General features: G+C 41.0%; 1 protein-coding gene across 1 annotated transcript in view; it reads right to left on the reverse strand.

Annotated features, from left to right (window-relative positions):
- Positions 1–18,114, reverse strand: part of LOC101848582 (mediator of RNA polymerase II transcription subunit 12-like protein) — a gene marked incomplete in the record, with an annotated part of 78,486 nt that overhangs the window by 23,043 nt on the left and 37,329 nt on the right. Inside the window, 7 exon segments of the mRNA XM_013081641.2 lie at positions 1,743–1,817; positions 3,772–3,873; positions 8,738–8,918; positions 9,474–9,600; positions 13,488–13,706; positions 15,778–15,907; positions 16,933–17,083. Of these exon segments, the coding sequence (XP_012937095.1) occupies positions 1,743–1,817; positions 3,772–3,873; positions 8,738–8,918; positions 9,474–9,600; positions 13,488–13,706; positions 15,778–15,907; positions 16,933–17,083 (985 nt within the window).

Consider the following 18,114-nt stretch of genomic DNA (forward strand, 5'->3'; position numbering starts at 1 on the left):
GACAAATAAAAATAACAGAAAAAAAGACCCCCCAAAAAAGAGAAAAGCATATCTATAAAATCATCTACTGCTTAATGTAAGACTCCACCATCAGCAATTTTGAAAAATAACGTATGATGGGTGTCTTGTTCGTTCTTTTGTTTGAGTAAAAGAAAGCACATCGATATAGCAATGGTCCTTTAGTGCTTGGAAAAAGTAAGACAGACAGACAAACAGTAACAACAGAGAGAAAGTAAAGAAGTAGGACTTATCAGTGGCGCCCTCCAACCACCCACTAGATGAAGTCTTACACTGAGCAGTCAGCATAAAAACAACTAGAAATGCTTGAACAAAACACCTTAAGTCCAACTCTTCCATCAAACAACAAAAATCTGTTTGTCTCAAACCAACTGCAACTTAAACAATATTTTGATTCTGAAAAGACAAAAAAAAAAGAAAAAACCCAAAAAAATTCACATCTTGTCTGACAACAAAATTTTGCCAACAGATTTTGTCTACATTTGTGAGTGTGTCTGGTGAAAAGTACTGTTAGACGCATTTTGATGAGTTATATTTCACTAGCTGGGCTCCCTTTCGATGAAAGGAATGATCGGTGCATTGACGTCAGCCGAAAGTCATTGGTTTATGATATTTACATTCTACTGGAATGGAGCAATAAATCTTGAGAGATGCAAAAATTAGAACGTTTAGATCTATACTCTCAAAACAGAGCGCACGGTTAGTGAACGGAAACCTCCTTTTCTAAAATTACAGAGACAGAAGCGTCGGCCTAAAAAAGCGATCGGCGAAATAAAGACATTTAGCTTTTTGCAGCAAAACTGTCTCAAAACTGAAAAAACCAAGGGCGTCATGATCTGGAGAATATTTTAAAGAATCTTTTGGCGAAAACCGCATGTCGATCGATGCAGCCATTAAAAAGCCTTTTGAATAGCAAAATTCGGCCACCACAAATAGATAATAGATTCCACTTTCTGGTACAAAAATTATTTCTGTACAACTTGGTTTAGAAATCTTTATGACAACTTCAGTACTTTGTGAGGTCTGGTGTGAACATTGTTACACAAGGTACAGAAACAAAGTTGGGAGAAAAATAGCTTGAAAGTTTCCTTTACATCTGGATTGAGTCCTTCCCAGAATATATATATATATATATAGAGAGAGAGAGAGAGAGAAAGAGAGAGAGAGAGAGAGAGAGAATATATATATGTCAATCAGCCAGCTGTGTTTTTCTCCGAACTCTTGGTAACACAGTTTCTGCTCAAAGTGCAATTTTAATACGCAGTTTACGACAAAGTTTCAGAGTATCATTTAAAACATTTTCAACACCACTTCTTGGTCAAATAGAATGAACTACAAATTTTGCAAAAACAAATCTGTCTACATTTAGCCACACGACTTGAACCTTACCCTTTCACAATCCTCCTGAAAAACGCAAGCAGATTCGACCAATAGTAACAAAAGCAAGAAGTAAGCAGAGCGCCCTCCATCCACATACGACAAAAAAACTAGCGGAACATGAAAAGATTTCAGCACGATGCCAGGCACGCAGAAGAGTGAGCACATTAGGTGTGTGTGTGTGTGTGTGTGTGTGTGTGTGTGTGTGCGCGTGCGTGCGTGCGCGTGTGTTTGTGGAGGGGGGGCTGTTTAGAAATGTGTGTGTGAGTTTGTGTGTGTATGAGTGTGTGAGCGTGCAAGCATGCACGCATGTGTCTGTGTGTTTTGGGAAGGGGAGGAGAACTCACCGTCTGATTCTGAGAGCGCTCAAACAACAGCTGTAGTTCCAGCCAGGATACCCTCTGGGTCCACTGGTCCAGGGTCTGGGACAGGGAAGAGACACACAAATGAGGAAATAGATCAGAAAAAACAAAAGACAAGGAAACCATGAGACGTATAAGAAAAAACAAAAGACAAGCAAACCATGAGATAAATCCGAAAAAAAACAACAAAAGGCACGAAAATGATGAAAAAGATCAGAAAAAAACAGATAATGAAACGATGAGATAGATTTTTTAAAAACCCTAGAAGACAAGGAAATGATGAGATGGATCAGAAAAAAAAAAAAAAAAACACAAACAAATGAGATAGATCCTAAAAAAAAACCAAAAGCAAATGAGATAGATCCGGAAAAAAAAAAAACACGAAAAAAACACACAAGCAAATGATATAGATACGAAAAAAACACACAAGCAAATGAGATAGATCCGGAAAAAAAAAAACACGAAAAAAACACACAAGCAAATGAGATAGATCTGAACTCCCCCCACCCCCCAAAACCCAAAGACATGCAAATGATAAGATAGAACAGAAAAAACAAATGTAAGGTGCGCTGACAAATTAAGCTAATCCTCCAACTTCAGCCTTATCGACACAGATAGAAATAGCAAATTTATAGGTGGGCTTTGCACGCTTCATATCATGAAATGATGAAAGGCATGAGGAAAAAGGCATAAGCTGAAAATGTACAAATTTGACACTTGCATCAATTTTCAGTCAACATCTGTTTGTTCACTGCGAGAAGTAACTCTTCAGTTTTATTGGGAGGAATGCTTGGCAGGTCTTTAGTTTTAGTAAGAGTTTTACGGCACTTGCAACACAATAAGGTCCTATAAGTGCCGAAGATTAGAGGTGTTACAAGAGAGTCACAAACAAAAAAAAAGAAAGAGAAGAGATACGGAGGATGGACGCAAACCACACCAGAGTACCCACCCGCCAACCACCCGCCGATAGGTGCTTGATAAGAAAGAAGGAACAAACCACACCGGAGCACCCACCCACCAACCACCCACACAGATGAGAGATGCTTCTGTTTTTGCTATTCGTTATTTTGTTTTGTTTTTTTAACGGCCAACCGTGGGTGGTTGGCGGGTGCTCTGGTGTGGTTTGCTCCTTCTTTCCTATCAAACATCTATCGTCCTTATCTCCCCCTTCTTCTTTTTTATGTTTGTTACTCTCTTGTAACACCTCTAATCTTCCGGCGCTCATATGACCTTATGCTGTTGCGAGCGCTGTAAAACCTCTACTCAAACTAAACTAACTAACAGTCAACCCCCCCCCCCCCCCCCCCCACAGGTCGGCAGTGCTATCTGTCCTCCACTCTACAACAAGCAATGGTGGGTGACCTCTCACCTGCAGCACCCGCTCCACCACATGCTTGTTCTCCGGCTCACAGCCCTCCATCTGGTATTTTTGGGATAAGTGTTTTACGGCGCTCGCAACTGCATAAGGTCATATGAGCGCGCGGGACACACCTAATATTTTCAGTTCGTAGGAAATTTTTGAATTTTGCCCGGGTGGTGGCCGAAGCCTACTCTTATCGATTTTAGACCACCAAGGGATCTTTAACGTGTGCAACTAGCACACGGGCCCTCCGAGATTTTTCGCCCTTGTCCGAGAAGGCTAGGTGTGGATCTTTCCTACCAGAAGATCAGGGGTGTGGGAGAAAGACAGCAGTAAGGAGGAGCCAAGAAGTAGCAGTAGAAAGGCTGCAGAAAGAGTCAGGAGCCCAGAGGAGGGGGCAAAGGGGGTGAGGTGGTGGGGGCAGAAAGTGGAAATGAAAGCAGACAACAGAACATTGCAAGAGAGCAGGAAAGGAGGTGAAAGGAGACAATTTAAGAGAAGAAAATGTTTCAGTCGCTACCCGGATTCGAACCTGGGACCTTTGAATGAGAAGCCAACACCTTAAGCTCTAGGCAACGAGAGCCAACCCCCCCACAGGTCGGCAGTGCTATCTTTTCTCCACTCTACAACAAGCAAGGGTGGGTGACCTCTCACCTGCAGCACCCGCTCCACCACATGCTTGTTCTCCGGCTCGCAGCCCTCCATCTGGTTCGGCACGCCCGTCGGGTAGCAGATCATCTGCAACAGCTGCTGCGCCTGGAACAGCAAACACCAACAGCTTTGTTTAGTTTTAGTTTTTAGTAAGAGTTTTATTCTGTTTTGTTTTTTGTTCAAGTAAACAGAACCACATCGACACAATAATGGTCATTTAGCACTGGGGAAGAGTAAGACAGATTGACAGAAACAACAGAAGAAAAGCAAAGAAGTAGGCCCTACAAGTGGCACCCTTCAACCACCCACAAATAGTATTACTTGTGACAAAAAATGGGTCAAATAAGTGCCGAAGATTAGAGGTTTTTCTAGAACAGGAGGGTAGTATACAAAGAAAAGAAGGAGAGACAAAGACAATAAGATGTTTGATGGGAAAGAAGGAGTAAACCACCTCAGAGCAACCACTAACCATCCAAACAGCTTCAGTCTATCAATAATTGTCAGTTTGTTTGTTAGAGTCAAAAGAATCATATTGAAGCAATAACAAGTCATATAGCATAATGCAATAAAATCTTAAGGTCTTGAGTCACAAAATCAAAGGCATAAATTTACATTTTAAAATATTTCTAGATTTTACAGGATTACATAAAAAAAGAAAAGTTCATATAAAAATCATGAAATAACTTGAAAAGTATAGTGTATTGGGTCATATAAAACTCTTTAAAACGTAAGGACTTTGACATAAACATTTTCTCTTATCAACTTCTCAGTTTTCGACTATGTCATACATCACTTTTCAAAATGGCAGAGTTTTCCACTAAGCAGACATTATGAAGTATAACCAAACTAAATGACACTAATGCCAATACTAATGGGGACAACAAAAAAACCCAGAAGGTTTTATGACACATTACATGTAATTTAAGGTTAGGACAATGAAAACATGGTTGTTAAATACACTGAGAGAGGAGAAGTTTTCCTAGCAGTCCTTGACCATCAATGATTTATTTATAGAGACACCAGCCATCCACGTCCTAGCAGTCTACTCGAGCCCCCTATTTATGGCTGACTTGACCTACAACAATGCACATCCCTGGTCTCCACTCTCTGCGGGGCCACTTGGGGGTCTCCGTGATGTCTAGAGCCAAAGACGCTTCTCACTTACTTCCACAATGGTAGGGGGCTCAAATTGACTTTACCTGGAGTTTAAATAGCACAGCTGCCAACTTTTCAAAACTGAAAGACAGACTCTGCCCGCCCACAACGCAGATCAAAATGGTGGCCATTGGTCAAGTAACCCCTTTTTAAACTCTTCCCACTTTTATGCATTGTCTATAAATTCAACATTATTCGAAGTACACCTGCAGCAAAAGATCTCCCCGACTGACCTATCAGCTTCCTTCTCACATTTATTCGAAAAGCCAGTATTGAAAGTTCCAAATTATTCTTCAGCATTTGCAAGTATGTGAGGAGCAGTATTAGAAAACTGACTACGTATTTTCCTACTCAAAAAAGTCTTCGATACACAGACCCTCAAAAAATGATTTAATATGTTTATTTAAACGTACTGGTTGGCAGCTATGTAACAGTGTGTCCCAACAGACACAAGAAACCATAACAGACAGCACAAGTATAGAAAGATACAGTTGAACTTGCTCTAGCGGCCACCGGTACGAGACAATCATCTGTACAAATGGTCCCTTCGCATTTTCTCCTATGCGTATTTTTCACATTACAACGACAATACAAGACATCCACCTGTCTTAGACGTCCACTTTTCTCCTTGACAATGGACGGCCATCTTAGACAATTTCCACTGAACTTTTATTTATTCTTTTTCCTTTATTTTTTTTTCCATTAAAAAAAAAGAAAAGATTTGCACTTGGTATAAATATACAAGAATATAAACAAACAGCTGCTACAAGCACCCAAGGAAGTCTAATGAAATAAATGGCAAAAATTAGTGTTACTAGAAAGTCAAATGAATCTTGACATCTCTTTTTTAAAACTTTGTGACACTGCCAAAAGAAGAAAACATACTCTCTCTAAGAATGAAACATTAAAGTTTCAATGTTCGTTACTTCATGAGCTCACTGATCGAGCAACATACGGGTGGAGTCCGCTTAAATCGAAAAAATGTGAATCCGGAAACAGCGATAAACTGAAAGAAAATTAAATCCCCAATTTTATTTCTTTATTTGAGAAACCTCTTTAAACTGTGAAAACGCAGCTATTAAAACCGAAGAAAATTCAGTGGTCCCTCAGATTTCAGTTTAAGCAAACTCCACTGTAATATAGGACATTCACGTGTAGATGACCAATAGTTTGGCCGGAGTACAAGGTACCACACTCAAAGAAAAGCATTTGTGTGTGGCGTTTGGTTGAGGAACATAGACACATAACATCAACATTATTATTCGAATGTTAACCCATTGTCTCAGAGTAGCCGGTGCCATATCGCGATAGTTTACTACCAAATACACACTGAAAATGACCCAGTACATTCACTGTATGACTGGTATTTTATACATAGATGTTAGAATTTATCCTGAGGAGATGGGGGTGAGTAAAGGGGTCTGGTCAATTGGTTTGTTGATAGTTTGAATGAAAAGAGTCATTCTTCAATTAGGTATTGTTTCAGTCTGTGGCTATGTGATTTTCATGCTTAGCTGATTGCACACAAAAGACTGTAACTTTGCAAATTATGATCTTTTTACAATGAAAAGTGACATGCACATTAAAAAGTGAAAGTAGATTGAATATTTGACTGCTATCAGTTTACTTAACCTCATTTTACATTCATTTCCCTTTCTAGCGAGACATAAAACACTGCTGTAGCTTAACTTGGCAAGAAATCACAGCCCACTATGATAAGTGACCCTGTGCTCCATTTTGACTGACAATAATTCAATTCCGTCTATGCGCCGGAAACAATTCGGAGACAAAGGGTTAACAAGTAAACAATTGCGATACTATCAGGGAAAGGGTACACAGTCGACATTGCCAAAGACAGCCACCCACTGACAGGGAGAAAAACGGCTGTCTTAGACAGGACCATGTCTTGGACAGGGGTTATTACTGGAGTTTTATTTTAAAATGCAGTACATTCAATTTTATAAAATGTTCAAGAGAGCTTCGCCCCCCCCCCCCCCCAATTTTTGCCTCTCCATAGCCAGGTGCTTTAAATATCTTTGTTCCCCATCTTATTTACTAAGTTATCGATATCAGGCTGAAATGTACGTGTTTAAAACGATCAGGCGGAATCAATAGCTCAATTTTATCCTGGACATACTGTCTTCTAAAATAAAACTCCAAATTATACGATAGAAAATACATGTGGGGATGAGGGCAGGGGAGGAGGAGATAATTCATTACTCTATCACACTCACAAGAGCACTGATGTGACCATATCACACCCACAAGAGCATTGATGTGACCATCACCCTCTTGGAATCTTGGAGCAGTCCGTCTGGACATGACAAGTCAAGGTGCGACAGAACTACATTATTTTGTAGGTCCATCACGTGTGTGTGCGCGCATGTGTATGTAAGGGTGTGTATGCGTGTAAGTGTGTGCACATGTGTGTGTATGTATAAAAGTGTGTGTATGTGTGTGTGTGCACGCGCGCGTGCGTGCGTGTGTGTGTGTCTGTGAAAGTGTGAATTTGACGGGTGTTTATGCAAGAGTGTCATGGCACGTTGGAGTCAGGCGCTCGTTAATTTTTAGGCATATGGAGTTAGCGGTATAATCTTAAAGCCTGTTCATTGCCTTGCTTTTGATGCAAAAATCCCACAAAAACAAACACACATATCTTCAATAGAAGTCAAGATATTTGTGACTGAAAGAGGTAGGGCTCCCCTGGTGCCAGAGGTTAAATTAGCAAGAAAATGGCCCCCAATGTTAGGCGATTTTTATAGCTTGCGAGTCCTTGGAATCAGCAAAGTTACCATTTTTCTGCTTATGATCAATGTTTTTCAGTAAAATCTACACTGAAATGCGTTTATGAACGGACATAAAAGGTGCTGATACCAAATTTAATTTTTTTAATTTGAGAAAAATTGCCCAATGGGATAAAATTAGTTTGTTTCTTCGATTTCAAGATTTTGACGAGTGCCTGATTCCACCACAATGACACACCAATTCGATTATGTATTTACCATGCTGCAGCAAAGTTCTCTGTGTAGAGATCAACAAAATGTCACCTCATTTCATCTTATCTTTTTATTGTTTCAGGTACCCCTGAGTCAGACTATGTGCACGCCTTCTTGTTTACTCACTCATTCGATTTCGTCGAGAAAGGTAAGGTTCCAGACAGAACTTAGAAGAAACTTTCTATACAATAGTTACCATTACTTGATTATCGTACATTGAATGGGGCTGGTATATGTGAAATGTGCCAGCTATCAAAATTGTATCATAATGAGAAGCGCCTAAAGCCACTAGGAAGTTAGCACTATAGAAGAGATCTTTATTATTATTATTATTGTTATTGCTAGACGTTCTACCATGTATACTTCAGAAAAACTATTCAATAAATTTTGCCTCAAGTTTTCAGTATAGTAGTTATCCTAACTGAAAACTCTGCAGACAGCAGTTATCCTTACCTACCTCTTTACACATACAATTACTTTATCACTGACATAATGTAACATACAGACTGGTGGTGCGGGGTGTGGAAACCGAGCTAAAAACTCTTATCCTACTTCAGAAACACAACTTGTGATGGGTGAAATTTCCCTGACACTTCGCACTGTTTTCATACACGGAGGCGGCAAAGTCGGAGGAAAACCCTGAGGGTCTTCGTTCGTTCCTTTGTTAGCCACGGGTGTTAGGACTGTTCGTTTTTGGTGTTTTGTTTCATTTTCTTTTGTTAGGACTGTTGGTTGTTATCGGGTCACAACGTCCAAGTGAAAAAGTCGCCAAATCGCGACAGCCTACAGACCTCTCGCTTCCCGAACTTCACCCTCACCTGTCGATACGACAGAATGTTCTCGTTGAGCAGGTCATTGGTGAACAGCTTGGCCGGGTTGCGCAGGAACTTCTCCCGCACCCAGTCCTGGCGGCAGATCTCGGTGAGCGCCCGTTTGGCAAACTCGCTGAGGCTGCCGCTGCCCAGCCCATCCTTGCCATTGCCCCCACCGGAGCTGGCGCTGTCAGCGAGAAGAGAGAAACATTGGGGGGGGGTTGTTGTTGTTGTTGTTGTTGAACATTTTGTTAAAATAAATTGGTGTTTGAGTTTAAAACACACACACAAAACACAAGACACAAGTTCTCAATGCACACACACACATGTACAAACACACACACATACATACAAACATACACAAGTACACACACATGTACAAACACAAACACATATTCTTGATGTACACACACACACACACACACACACACAGAAACACGCACACACACAAAATAATAACAATTATAATAATAATAATGATGATGAATAGCATTTATGATATCCAATTTCCATTTTCTAAAAAATTATCAGTGCGCATTACAGTGTAAGAGATATAGCATAATAAAATTACTTCATATTAATGTGTCTTGATTTATACATGCATGCAAACACACACACACACACACACACACACACACACACACACGTGCACATGCATATACAAGACACAAACATATACTGGATACGCATACACATACGCATGTACACAAATACACATGACACACGCGAAACACACACATACTTGATGAGAGCTTCCATCTCAAAGTCGTTGTCAAGGTTACGCAGCAGATCAGCGAAGAACACACCGCTCTTGTCTCTGGAGCTGCCAGAGTTACCCTTGCTGGAGGAATCCTCGTTTGGTTCGTCAGCTGTTTGTTTGTTTGATTGGTTGGTTTAAGTAAAAAAAACAGAAAAAAATTGGTTTCAATAACTGTCATTCAATTATAGAGGATAGAGAGAAGGTGTGAAATGTGGGGATGGAGAGAAAAAGGGAGAAGAAGAGTAAAAAAGGTTACAGAGAGGAGGCAGGACATGTTCATTCTGTTCACCTCCTGTACAATGCTTAGACCAGGATGTAAGGCACAGCATAATTGCCTGAAAATTATGAATGTATTGGGTCAAGGGCGGAGAATTGGAAAGTCCCCCTGAAGCTGAAGCATTTTCCACACAAGTAATGCCCAAAACCCTGTCTCCTGGCACATTTTTCTTTTTTTTAGATTTAGTAGAGGTTTTGCGGCGCTTGCAACTGCATAAGTTCATATGAGCGCCAGAAGATTAGAGGTGTTACAAGAGTGTAACAAACATAAAAAAGAAGAAGGGGAGATAAGGACGATAGATGTTTGATAGGAAAGAAGAAGCAACATTTTCCTTGAATTATATCAATTTATATTAATAACAATTAACATTAACATTTTGTTCACCCTTATTTTCATCCCCATCAATACCTAAACCACCATCTCCTGGCACATTTTCCTTGAATTATACCAATATCCAGTTTATATCGATAAACATTAACATTTTGTTAACCAAGATGAGGATTCATTTAAATTTAGCTAAATAAAAAATGTCCTCATCATACTGTAATGTACCCTTCATCCTGCCAGCAAAATCCCCTGATCCCCAACTGTCTCTACCATCTCTTTTGTTTCCTATTGTTAGGGGGAAAGGCTAGTGAGATTGCTTTCACTTTGTGGCCGTTCAATTCAACGAACTGTTCAGTCATGATGAAATCGATCTAGATCTAGAAATAATCACTAGATCTAGATTCTAGACGTTCTAATGATATATTAATCTATCTTCATAGATCTAGAATATTTCAACACTGCAGAAACTGGAAACTGCCAGCGCCTTAAAACCTCTACTAAAATTAAAAAGAAACTGGAACTGCACCTACATGTAATTAAAAATTCACGATCAAATTTAGATCTAGTTCACACTTGATTCACAGATATCGTGCAAAGCCTAAGGTTCGTTTATAAACACTGCCATTGATAACAAGACGAAAATTCCAAGCACACCGCCGCACACGGCCTGTGCCGAGAAGTCGTTGTTACAATTCACTTTCGCATTTTTTCTGAAGTTCAGGCAATCATTGCCGGAATGTCGGCTTTGGTTGCAAGCATTCACAAAATGTAAGTCAGGAGGAATTCAGGCTCAGCAATAAGCCGGCCACCGACTTTCGCACCCAATTTGAGTACTTTAGTAGCCTTTAGAAGGAAAAATTCCCTATTTTGCGATTGCCGGAAATCAGGCAATTGCCTGAAAACATCCAGATCTAAATGCCAGAGGCCACAACAATACCCCAGTGAGAACAAATTTTTACCCAGTATCTCCATCTTTCTGCTTTGACAGTGTATTTTTCTCCGCCCAAGTTGGCCCAGACAGGGTCAAAGCATGCCTCCTAAATTATCTAAAATGTGTCGATGGGGGCATAAAACATGTTCTCCCCACCCCACCCCCTCAAACAAAAAAATAATAAAATTTAAAAAACGAAAAGAAAACAACAACAAAAAAGATAAAAAGGAAGAAGGAAAAAGAGTATCACCCCAGCAGAGACGCCAACCACAGAAAACCGAAATGAGTATTGGGAAACATGAAAATGTGTATTTTCAGGGGAAAATGTGTATTCCCCACGACCGACCGACTAACCAGTAATAGTAAAATGTTCAGGGTGTCCAGCAATATTTCCTGAAAATAAATGACTAGCTCACCAGCTTGAAAAAGGGAGCACACACGCGTACAATATACATGTATCTCATACCTACCAACATTGCCTGGACCAAAATCTGTAGTTGGGACGCAAATTTTTGTCCAAAAATCTGTAGATCTAGTTGACCTAAAAAATCTGTAGTAGGCTATATTGCCACTTGTCGCATACTTAATCTGGGACCCTTATCAATATTTTGACCCACATCAAATATGCATGAATGTGTTTGCGACTTCAAACAAATGTAGAAAATTACAAAGAACAAAAAAAAAAAAAAAAAGACATATGAAAACTACCAGAGGCATTTACCCTATAGTAGTTGGTGCGGTTCCTGTCCTATTCATACCTGCGCGCACACACACAAATGAAACAAAATAACTCCAACCCCCCCCCCCAAAAAAAAACAGAAGCAAAGAACAAAAGATGAAGAAAAGGTAGCCTTAGCCCTTTGTCTTTGAGGAGTTCACAAGGTAAGAGTAGAACAGATCCCGAGTCCACACAAGGCCTGCACCAACACGCGTTTTGCAGAGAGTTCTAGATTTTTAGATCTAGATCTAGTAGTAGTAATAAAAAATTAGGATACTAAAATTTGCTTCCAAGTTCAGTTTTTGTCCCCTGGTGTTGCCTTCACCCCCACCCCCACCCCCCCTCTCCCGAGAGTATCTTTTAAAAAATCAATAATCTCCCCCATTCCGGAGTCCTATACTACGCAGCGCTCAGACTTTAAATGAACTTTGGTGACCCCGACAATTGCCAGTGCTCACAATGTGATGGAACGCGCAAGTCAATTAACCGGTCACAATGGCGAACCCGACAAGACGCTTGTATAACTATAACTTTCTGTTCTGCTCTTTTTTTTTCACAAGTGACAGCACAGGACAAATATTGATTTACTTTCATGGCGACATAGCGTTCGCCATGCACTGCCTGCATGTTGTTACAATTAATGTTGAGTTATCATACTACTGCCAGCAAATTTCTCGGTGGTAACGAAAGTGAAAGTATCTTGATTATCCCGATCAAACGTCGGTATCACACCCGCTTGCCACCATAGCCGCCTGCCTGCGTGAAGAAACATACTCTCGAGGGAGCCGAATGAATATCACAATCGCGACCGGCAAAAATGAACTTAAGGGCGATAACTTATCGGGTTTGGTTTTCAAATATTCGATAACTTTCTCAAATTCCTGGGCAATTCCCGGGGCCTGGCAGTCACCCTGCGGAATCACGAAGTCGGTGGCTTATCTCTCAAAATTGGTGGATCGGTAGTTTGACCAAAAAGTCGGTGACCTACCGATTTTTTCTGTAGGGTTGGCAGATACGATGTATCCATTCAACAACATGTCAGTGTTCAATGCCGTACTGGGGTCTTGTTTGACGTAAGTATTTCAGTCTATTTTCCTCTCATTATTATATAAAAAATAAATCCTGCTTTGAGAGTTCGGAAGGGCCTAGAACAAGAACTTCGACTATAAAGAACGAGTCTGGGTGTCATGATTCATGTTATGAACTGACAGACTCAAATTATTGCTCAAACTCAGAGAAAAGCAATAACTTGAATGGCCCAAGTAGACCCATGCACCGTGAGAGTTGTAACAACTGTGGTAGGGCAAGTTATCAGACAACTGCTGGCAAACTTCTCGGTGGTAACGAAAGCGAAAGTAGATCTTGATTTTCCCGATCGAGCCTCGGTGTCACATACGCTTCCGCCTGCCGCCAAAGCTGCCTATTCGCGTGAAAGTGAAACGTACTCTCCAGACGGGGAAAAGCTGAACGAATATACGATCGCGACCGGCAAAATTTAACTTACTGACCACATCGGACTTGGTTTTCAAATACTCCAGTTCTGCGATACTGATACTATTTTGACAAAAGAAGGGACTTGAGATAATTAGGTTTACCCGCCCAAGCTGAATCTCGTATTTTTCGCATTCCAGGATGCGTATTTTTTCATGAAAAGTCGTATTCGCGTATTTTCGGCCAAAAATCGTACTAAAATACGTAAAATCGTACTGGTTGGCATCTCTGCCCCAGTCATTCTCTCCTCACCTAACTTGAGCATAGCCTTCAGTACGGCCAGCATGGGCCCCACCCCAATGAACAGATGAGCCGCCTCCAGCAAATGCCGGTCGCACGAGTTCCTGATCAGCGGAGGGTTCTTCACGCCAGACAGGCCCGACTGCGCCGCGATGAGGTATGACGGCTTGAACAGCCGCAGCAGGAGGTGACAGGACAGACGGGCGCCAGGCTCCGCCTCCGCATCTCCCTCTGTTGTACAGAAAAATAAGACGGATTTAGTTTAGTTTGAGTAGGTGTAAGAGTTTTACAGCACTTGCAACACAAATAGGTCCATTAGAAGTGCCGAAGATTAGAGGGAAAGTCAAGTTTTAATAAGATACAAGTTACCAATACAAGTTACCAATATCAGATACCAAATATCAGTTAACAATACTAGGTACCAATACTAGTCACCAATACTAGATACCAATAGCACTTAACAATACTAGGTACCAATACTAGTCACCAATACTAGATACCAATATCAGTTAACAATACTAGGTACCAATACTAGTCACCAATACTAGATACCAATAGCACTTAACAATACTAGGTACCAATATCAGTTACCAATACTAGATACCAATATCAGTTAACAATACTAGATACCAAAACTAGTCACAAATACTATACACCAATACTAGTATTAGTTACTAAAACTAAATACCAATACTTGTCCCTAATACTACATACCAATACTAACCACCAACACAAGTCGCCAACAAAAGCAAAGATAGTACAAGACAAGATGGGCCACTCAGCCTAAAAAGTGTCCGCAGGAAGTATGCTCTTTGCTTCAGATGGCGCTGCAGTCTGTTTTGAAGCTCTCTTTCGTTTTTCCAGAAGAAGAATAGGAATAGCACCTCCTTGCGTGCGCAGATCGACTGCTGTTCATCAGCAGTTCGGGTACGTTCAGTGCGGAGTTTTAGGGGGTTTTTTTATTTTAATGTCCTCTCGCCCTTCATTCTAAAGTCAAATTAAACGAAGAAAACCATCTCCTTTTCCTCCGGAAGAGGTTTTTTGTCAGCGTAACCATTTTTTTAAAAGCGTTCTACCGAAATTTATCCCAAAACTTGCTAGTTTCACTTTGATTTTTAAAAACTCAAGTAGGGTAACTCTGTTCGCAAAGAGTGCGCTTTTGTGAAGAGGGCGCCACCAAATTTTGAGGACACTTTTTTAATTGGCTCAAAGAGAGAAGTGGCCCATCTTGTCTTGTACTATCTTTGACAAAAGTCAAAAATACTAGTCACCGATACTGATTACCAACACTAATGACCACTACAAGTCACCAATAACACTAGTCACCAATAACACTATCCACCCAAGAGTACTAACCACCAACACAAGTCGCCAACAAAAGTCAAAAATACTAGTCACCAATACTGAAGACCACTACAAGCCACCAATAATAATAATAATAATAATAATAATAAATAGCATTTATACTGCGCATTTCCATTTCCTAAAAGATGCTCAATGCGCATTACAATGAAAAAGACATCACATATTAAAAATTAATCGACACAAATGTGTACGTAAAACAAAGTATTATACATATAATATAAATGCATATGTGTAAAATTTTATACCAGAAAAACAGTCTCGCAGTGAGGTTGAAAATGTGTTCACTAAAAATACAATGCAATATAAATTCACGAACAGTCAAAATACAGTTGAAACGTGAGTAACTGGAAACATTCATTAAAACATTAATTCTATACAGATAGAAAAACATTTCCGTTCTATCTCTCTCTCTCTCTCCCTCTATCTCTCTCCCTCTCTCGCTATCTCTCTCTTTTCTCTATCTCTCTCTTTTTCTCTCTCTCATTCTCACTCGCTATTTCTTCAGTCTCACAGTCCGGCATACACATGCATATATATCACAGTACATCATTATGACAGGTATGCTTTTGTGAATAAAAAATGCTTCAGCTGATTTTTGAAAATGGAAATTGTTGGGGCAGATCTTATTTTATATGGGATTTCGTTCCATACCTGGGGACCAAAGAACAAAAAGGAACGCTCGCCGTATGTTTTGTAGTTTTGTTTTGGAGTTTTAAGAATTAGATTGTCAGAGGCTGATCTAAGGGCTCTAGGTGGATTATATAATTCCAGGAATGTTTTAAGATAAAAAGGTGCACTATCATTTATACATTTAAAACAGAGAACGGCAGTTTTGTATTTAATCCTTTCTTTTAATAACACAAGCCACCAATACCACTAGTCACCAATACCACTAGCCACCGATGACACTATCGACCCAAGAGGAAGGAGAGCAGACCTGGGCAGCAGACGGCCATGAGCGAGGGTAGGGCCACGTGGTAGACAAAGTCCTGCAGGGAGAAGCAGTGCCTGGCGATCAACATGGCTGTGAACACCGCCAGCGAGTCGTGGATGGACAGATCGCCCACCTGGCACGAGGGGAAGAAAAGAAACAAATAAATACATGAAATCATTCGGAAAAAAAATAGAAGCGATAAATAACATTTTTAATGAAAATAAAAGACCCAAGCATAGAGGTGGTGTTTCTAGAGAGTAACATACAAAGAATAGAAAGGAGAGACATAAGGAAGCTTGATGCTTGAGAGAGAGAGAGAGAGAGAGAGAGAGAGAGAGAGAGAGAGAGAGAGAGAGAGAGAGAGAGAGAGAGAGAGAGAGAGAGAGAGAGAGAGAGAGAGACAGACAGAGAGACAGAGAGACAGAGAGAGACAGAGAGAGAGAGAGGGGGGGGGGGAAAGAGAGAGAGGGGCTGACAGGCAGACCCACATCTATAGTGGAGAGGACATCGATAAATCCAAGATCCTGTTGGATAGCACAGAGCTTTGAGCACGCTCAGCCACTCCTCGCTGAGACAGACAGACAGACAGACAGACAGACAGACAGACAGACAGACAGACAGACAGACAGACAATCAAACAGACAGACAAACAAAAACTCACATCTATGGTGGTAAGGACATAGATAAATCCCAGGCCCTGCTGTGAAGAACAGCACAAGGCTTTGGGCACCCCTAGCAACTCCTCCCTGTAAAAGTAACAGACAGACAGACAGACAGACAGACAGACAGACAAAAAGACAAACAGACAAACTCACATCTATGGTGGTAAGGACATAGATAAATCCAAGAACATTTTGTGAGGAACAGATCTGAGCTTTGAGCACGCCCAGTCACTCCTCGCTGAGAGAGGCAGAGACAGACAGACAGACAGACAGACAGACAGACAGACAGACAGACAGACAGACAGACAGAGACAGACAGACAGACAGACAGGACAGACAGACAAACAGACAGACAGACAGACAGACAAACTCACATCTATGGTGGTAATGACATAGATAAATCCAAGATCCTTTTGTGAGGAACAGCACAAGGCTTTGAGCACCCCTAGCCACTCCTCCTTGTGAGAGGAACAGACAGACAGACAGACAGACTCACATCTATGGTGGTGAGGACATCGATAAATCCCAGGTCCTGCTGTGAGGAACAGCACAAGGCTTTGAGCACGCCTAGCCACTCCTCGCTGAGGGAGTTACAGTGAGCCGTCAGCTCAGCACACAGCACGGCCAGGTCGTTGATGTTGCGTAGACTGGTGAGAGGAGTGGTGGGTGGGGAAAGGTGGCGGCGAGGGTTTGTTGGTGGGTAGGAGTGGGAGAGGGGGGTGCGTGGGGGTCGGGGAAAGAGATGGGACAATATGTTTTAAAAACATTTCTATAACCTCTTTTGATTTATTTTGTTTGAGTAAAGAGAAGCACACCAATATACTCACTATCCTTCTAAGTTGGCTCAAATATTATTTAAAAAAGAGAAACCTCACACAAAGAGAAAGAAGGATAAAATGCATATAAACATTTTCACCAAATTATCCTTTTTAAAAGGTCACAATACTTAGGTGCACAATGACATAATAGGTCATCTTGCTGTGGAATATAAGGTAAATACAGTCAAACCTGGCCTGACGGCCACCTCTATAAGACGACCACCTGTACAAACGGCCACTTTCCATTTCCCCCCTTGCGTTTTTTCTATATAATTTAGCTGTGTAAAACGGGCACCTGTCCAACGCGGCCATGGCCACCATATTTTAACACACAACCCCTATCACACAAAGCAAAAACACCTGTTTTAGACGGCAACCTTAGTCATGACTCCATTACATTTTGTCTTAAATTGTGCATTGGCCCCTGGCGTTGTGGGCTAGCCGTCATAATTCAATCACCTGTCGTTGTTGTTAGGTAGTCCCTCCAACCGATCATATTGCGTAGGCCCCTCCCACTGTTGACCTATAGTCTAGCTACCAAATTTCAGCTGCTGGTGAGGTTAGCGTGTGATCCCTCATAACCCATAAGCCCCGCCCAGAACTCATACACAAATCGTAAGTGAGATGAGTGGTCACTGTTTACCCAGTCTGTAACAAAGTAACAATGGGCGTCAACATGAACTTGTGACAGAAGCATCGCTCGTTCTTCGAGTGGTGGCAACCCATGTGTTTGTTTTAACATGGCACTCGGTTTTCCTCGTTATATACATTTCATTTTATTGTCACCCTTGTGCAAAATCAGCAACAAAATAAAAATTACAAACAAGATACAAACCAACAACAACAAAAACAACAACAAT

This window comes from Aplysia californica, unplaced genomic scaffold (assembly GCF_000002075.1).
Source record: "Aplysia californica isolate F4 #8 unplaced genomic scaffold, AplCal3.0 scaffold00139, whole genome shotgun sequence".
Lineage (NCBI taxonomy): Eukaryota > Metazoa > Mollusca > Gastropoda > Aplysiida > Aplysiidae > Aplysia > Aplysia californica.